This window comes from Sitophilus oryzae, unplaced genomic scaffold (assembly GCF_002938485.1).
Source record: "Sitophilus oryzae breed Bouriz unplaced genomic scaffold, Soryzae_2.0 scaffold_1002_pilon_pilon, whole genome shotgun sequence".
Classification (NCBI taxonomy): domain Eukaryota; kingdom Metazoa; phylum Arthropoda; class Insecta; order Coleoptera; family Curculionidae; genus Sitophilus; species Sitophilus oryzae.
The window spans coordinates 962385-967691 of record NW_022145619.1 but is presented as its reverse complement, the minus strand read 5'-3'; the positions used below and the strand labels follow the sequence as shown (position 1 = coordinate 967691).

The 5307-nt window shown below is 31.8% G+C and overlaps 1 protein-coding gene across 1 annotated transcript; it reads right to left on the bottom strand.

The window, feature by feature from the left end:
• Window positions 1–1138: 1138 nt before the first annotated feature.
• Window positions 1139–5254, bottom strand: LOC115888716 (N-acetylglucosaminyl-phosphatidylinositol de-N-acetylase). Its single transcript, XM_030908557.1, has 5 exons — window positions 4716–5254; window positions 4478–4650; window positions 4300–4417; window positions 3488–3581; window positions 1139–1858 (listed from the first exon to the last, which is right to left on the bottom strand). The coding sequence occupies exons 1-5, from the start codon at window positions 5083–5085 to the stop codon at window positions 1684–1686; spliced, it is 930 nt and encodes a 309-aa protein (XP_030764417.1). The 5' UTR covers window positions 5086–5254; the 3' UTR covers window positions 1139–1683.
• Window positions 5255–5307: the final 53 nt, after the last annotated feature.

Below are 5307 nucleotides of genomic sequence, written 5' to 3'. Positions count from 1 at the left end.
ATTTACTTTTATTTAATGTACATTTACTTACATTTTTTATGTAAACAAACTGGATTAATTCTAATAAATTTTAATATTTATTTATAATTCATACAAATAATTATTAAATACAGATTTAATTGAAAGTTGAGAGGTTTGAAGCCTATGTAACACATTCAACAGTTAGTTTCTATATGGGAAGATATACCAAGGTACGTATACAGGATGCTCCATAATGATATGCTAATATTTAAGAGGGGGATTCTTGGACCTATTCTAAGAAAAAAAATCATAAAAGTACGTCCTAAACAGCTTAACTTTTGAGATATACAGGGTGGTAAAATTTTCAAAAAGAAAAACACTTTTTTCATAATAACTTTGATGTTATTATATGTAGATGTCATGTCTTTATGAAATTTCATACACGACTTCTATGCATAAAAATTCTTTTGGTGATGTACAAAAAACATTTTTATTGTATCTCTAATACCGTATGAAAAAAAAACGGCGACGAGCTGGCTTGGAAATGACGACCGATGACATACGCCAGGTAAATTCACATATAAAATGACAGCGATCTTCATTGCATAGACTTCACTGACGGCGTTTTTTTTTCGTTCATATTGTACAATATGGTATTGGTATATATAATAATAATAGCTCCCGTATATAGCGTTTAACGCCTTGGGAGTAGCAAGGTACAGCTTGCCATACTAGAGCCGTTCGTTATACAAGGAAGGTAATGTGGCTAGCACTACGCTTCAACCGCCTATTATTACCTCAGGATTGTGAACCCAAGTACTCATTTAAGGCTGAGTCGACCTAGGTACCCACATTATTTTTATTTTAATAAAAATAGTCGGCTGATGCAATGCCGAGTGTGGGAATCGAACCCACTACCTTGAGATTGGTAGACGAGAGCCTGTACCTCTACGCCACCGGGCACTCTTATTTTATATTTATTGGTATATATTAGGTATAAAATAATATGTGAAATGTCATCGATCGTCATTTCCAAGACAACAGAACGCCGTTTTTTTCATATGATTTTTTTTCTTAGAATAGTTCCAGGAATCACCCCCTTAATTATTGGCATGTGCTTACGGAATACCTTGTAATATTATTAAAATTACAGGGTGTTTAAATTTAATGGCACAAATATTGAAAATAAGAGATCTTCTATTCATTCTATATACATTGTAGGTACATTTTTGGTTTGACTAGCGCTAGCTATTATTGTATTATTGAAAATTAATTTTTTTGAAAATATACCGGGTGTTTCTCAAAGTGCCTCACCATAACTTTTTTTTATGGTAAAAAAAACAACGATATTCGGTATGTTAGTATATTATGACATAAATCAGGATTGATTGACGGTCTTAAATTGTTTTCGACGACCGAAACTATTTTTCTAAAAGCTCCTTGATTAAAAATTAATGGTTTTGGCATGCAACCACAACACTCTAAATTGAAATTTAAAATTCTATTTTTTAACTGAAATTATCGTTTTCTATTGAATAAGGTAAAAAAATAGTAAGGGTCCCAGAAGTTTTAGTAACTTCCGGTGAAACGGGAAGTCAATCCTGGTTTATGTCGTTTACTAACACACTAAATTTCGTTTATTTATCTGAAAAAATAGAAAAGTTATAGAGGTGGGCCACTTTTCAAAAACACCCGGTAGATATTCTAAACATATACTATATTTTAATCGTCCAATTCCAAATCCAGCTCAATGTCCACTAAATTCACTTGTTGTAAAGTGTTAACCAACATGTACCTTGAAAAAATCATATACAGGGTTCTGAACCATACCAATTGTGATTTATGTTTTTTCATAGCTTTGTGCATTACGCTTCTTTGCTTGAACCCATGCATGTACCTAGAAAAATACGAATTAAATACAGCATGATAAAAAAACGGCGTCAAAACGGCTGGGGAATGACAAATGATAATTTTGGCGAGGTCAATCTCTAGACGTCTAAAATTTGACATAAAACTTGTCAAAAATTAACACTGTCTGATAGATACATATAACTCTTTATTTCAAGAATATGTATCATGATATAGGAGGGTGAAATAGTGTCAAAGAAAACAGAAATATCCAAAATATATTCTAAGAGATAATGAAGAAGATTAAAAAAAATCGAAATTCTGACTATTAACATATAAATGTCTAGAGACTGTAACTAACCCCCCTTCCACTCTAATATCTAGAAATATATTTAAAAAAATGAATCACTTAAGCCCTGTTCTTAGAACGACGTCGTGTCACGGGCGACACGTCAAAAGGACCAATGAGATTTGTACAAAATTCAAACAGCTGTTAATTTTAAATTTAGTACAGCTCTCATTGGTTGTTTGAAATGTCAAACTGTGTAACCAGCGACACGACGCAGTTCTGAGAACGGGGGAGAAGGGGGAGAACTTTAGAAGGTATATAAAATCTTTCCTACATACATACATACAGCCGTTACTCGCTGACGAGTATTCGACACACATAAAGAAAATGGTCACGCAAGGCGTTTTCTTTCATGAGCTTTTCTGTGACTGAAAAGCCCGATACGTGATGTTATCTGCCTACCGCACTCCGGACATTCAAAAATCTCATTGCTTTGTTGCCTCTCTACTTTTTGGTTGCCGCTGTTAACTGAGTTTACAACCCTTCTCCATTGAGTTCTATTGTGAGCTGCTTTTTCCCACTCATTCTGCATGTTAATTCCCTTTAAATTTTCGTGGAAAATGTCCTTGTATCTTTTCAGTTGTCCACCACAAAATCTTTCCTAAAACTAAGCGCGCATACTTGAAGTGAAACTTTTTACTAGCAGCTACTAAATTGAAAGATTTGAAAGACATTGAAAAAGTGTAGTTTAAAACGTTGAAAAAGTAATAAATTAAAAATGAATAAATAATTTGACTCACTTTCACATAATTAGTATTAAAATGACCGTCTGTCCGTCTGTATTGTGTAGTAATTATGTATAGTCTATAGTACCTAATTAATAAATAATTGATTCACTTTTTTCACTTTTAAAAAGTGTTTATCTAAGTACATATTCTAAGTAATTCGACCATACTCCAAAAATTATTTAAATTATATGGCTATATCTCATTTTTTTTTAATTTTGACAACTGTGTAATGTTTTTTATTTCTGGGTAGACTGTGTGTTTATTTCTGAGTAGACTGTGTGAGTAGACTAAGAGAGAATTGTGTGTTTTAATACAGTTATAAAATGCTCGTTTTTTTTTACATTTATGTACAGGGTAATAATTTATTACCATTTAAAAATAATTTTTACTCAATATGAAAATAAATTACAACCTTCTTAAGGCCATCTACTGGCAGAAAGTGCCATTATAAAATAAAGAGGGTACGAGCCAAGTAAATAACGTCTAGGGCTTGACTTCGCCAAAACTATCATCAATTGTACTTTCCCAGCCGTCTTTGACGCCGTTTTTTCGATCGTATCTTTTTCTCATCATTCGATGTTTTTATCGATAAAATGCTTACATGAACCTTGAAGACAGCATAGAAAAGGGTATGTCAAGAAATAGCGAATATTTCCTCAAAATATTCACCGTTTCTAATACGAATACTCCACAAACTATAAAAAAAATCATTAAAAATAAAAAAATGATCAATAACAATAAATAAGTGTCCCATATTTCACAGGGTGATTTTTCAACTATTTTGAAAATATAACTGTGTAACTTCATATAACTGTGTGTTCTAAAATGCTTTGTTTATGAGATACAGGGTGCAGGGTGTCAGTTTAAAAAAAAATCTTTTTTTTTACAGATATTTTTATGAAAATTGCATTTTATAAAAATATATTCGAGTTCTGCAGGGTCTCCCCAAAAAAGTTATGCATCAAAGTTGTGCTTTGTGTATTGGAACACCCTATAATATATTAATTGATTTTTTCATTCTTATTTCATTCTAGAAAAAAATAAAGGTGAGTGAGTTTCATCTGGTTTCATTAAAGAAGTATGATATGCTTCTCTCAAAAAAAAAATTCCTAGATTTTTTCATTTTTATGATTTAGTGTCAGTAGATCTTTATTAATACTCTGTGTCTAGTATTAATTTGATTTAAAGTACAACAGTTATTTTAACTACATATTATAATAGGCTTATTCTATTTGAGAAACTAAATCCCTTGTATAACATTCAACATATTTATAAACAAAACACCAACAGACTATAGAATTTACAAACAGAAATTAAAATCAAAATTTGGCTATTCATTAAAGAATAAAAACTGTGCTTCATTTTTTGAAAAATCGCCCAGTCACTTATTAAAAAACACCCTATATTACTTACATTTTGGTAACTGTCTATCTAATATTAAATTGGCAATGGCATAATATATACAGCAATGATTTTGGTGTCCTGATATCCCATACTTATCGAACGTTATTAAATTTGTTATGTTCAAAGCCTGAAAAAATGTTAGAGTAAATAAAAATTACACAAATCCCACATAATATGGTTTACCTACATCGACAAGATACAGCACCTGATTTGATATGACTTCTAGGGGCCATTTTGCTTCGATTGAATCGGGCAAGCTGGTATGATTGTAAATAAATATATTTTCCTGTTTTATACCTAATACCTTGCATGATCTATACAGTTCGTTTCTTCGTACTTTACCCATACCATAGTTTTTTCCTAAATATATGTATAACTGTAGCTTATTATGATGTTCTTATTAATTTTCACTATCAATAGTATACCTGTGGATAAGCACATTAAAAACACTATACAGTCTTTCTTAATATAATGGAAAATAGTGGGGCCGAAAAACATTACTTCGTCATCTGGGTGGGCGATAACAAAAAGCAGTCGTTTTGAGTTTCTCATGTCTCGAGAGAACTTGATAAATTTCCATTGTGTGATAACATAAAAAAGAATGATACATATTGTAACATATAAAAGAATTCCAAGGACAAGATGCTCCACTGTGTTGACTAAATAATTCTGAACACTAACAAAAATCGCATTGAAGCGTTCCGAGAACAAATTAAATAATTCAACGCTTTTTAACTGGGAATTCGGATAATCATCTAAGGTTTCGTTGCTGAAAGAGTCGAGTTTCTGGACCATTTCAAGTCGGTGTTAAAAATAACGCTGCCATGTATTCGCTAATATTTTTAGAATCTCTTTTAAGTGGGGCAATCCCGAACGTAAATAATCATTTGTTTTTGATAATTATTTTCAAAGACGTCGACTTTATTTTAGGTTAGAGAGGCCATAGAGAATAAACAAAAGTGCAACCACAGAAGCGATACGGCTGACAGTAGTGCTGGGCGATGTTCCTTGATGTTT

Bases quoted from the DNA above. Each gene is read 5' to 3' on its own strand.
- LOC115888716 (XM_030908557.1), bottom strand. From the start codon at position 5,085: ATGGTCCAGAAACTCGACTCTTTCAGCAACGAAACCTTAGATGATTAT. The intron at 4,651-4,715 runs GTATACTATTGA...ACATATATTTAG, and splicing joins TTTAATGTGCTTATCCACAG to GAAAAAACTATGGTATGGGT. The intron at 1,859-3,487 runs GTAAGCATTTTA...GTATTTTTCTAG, and splicing joins ATGCTGTCTTCAAGGTTCAT to GTACATGCATGGGTTCAAGC.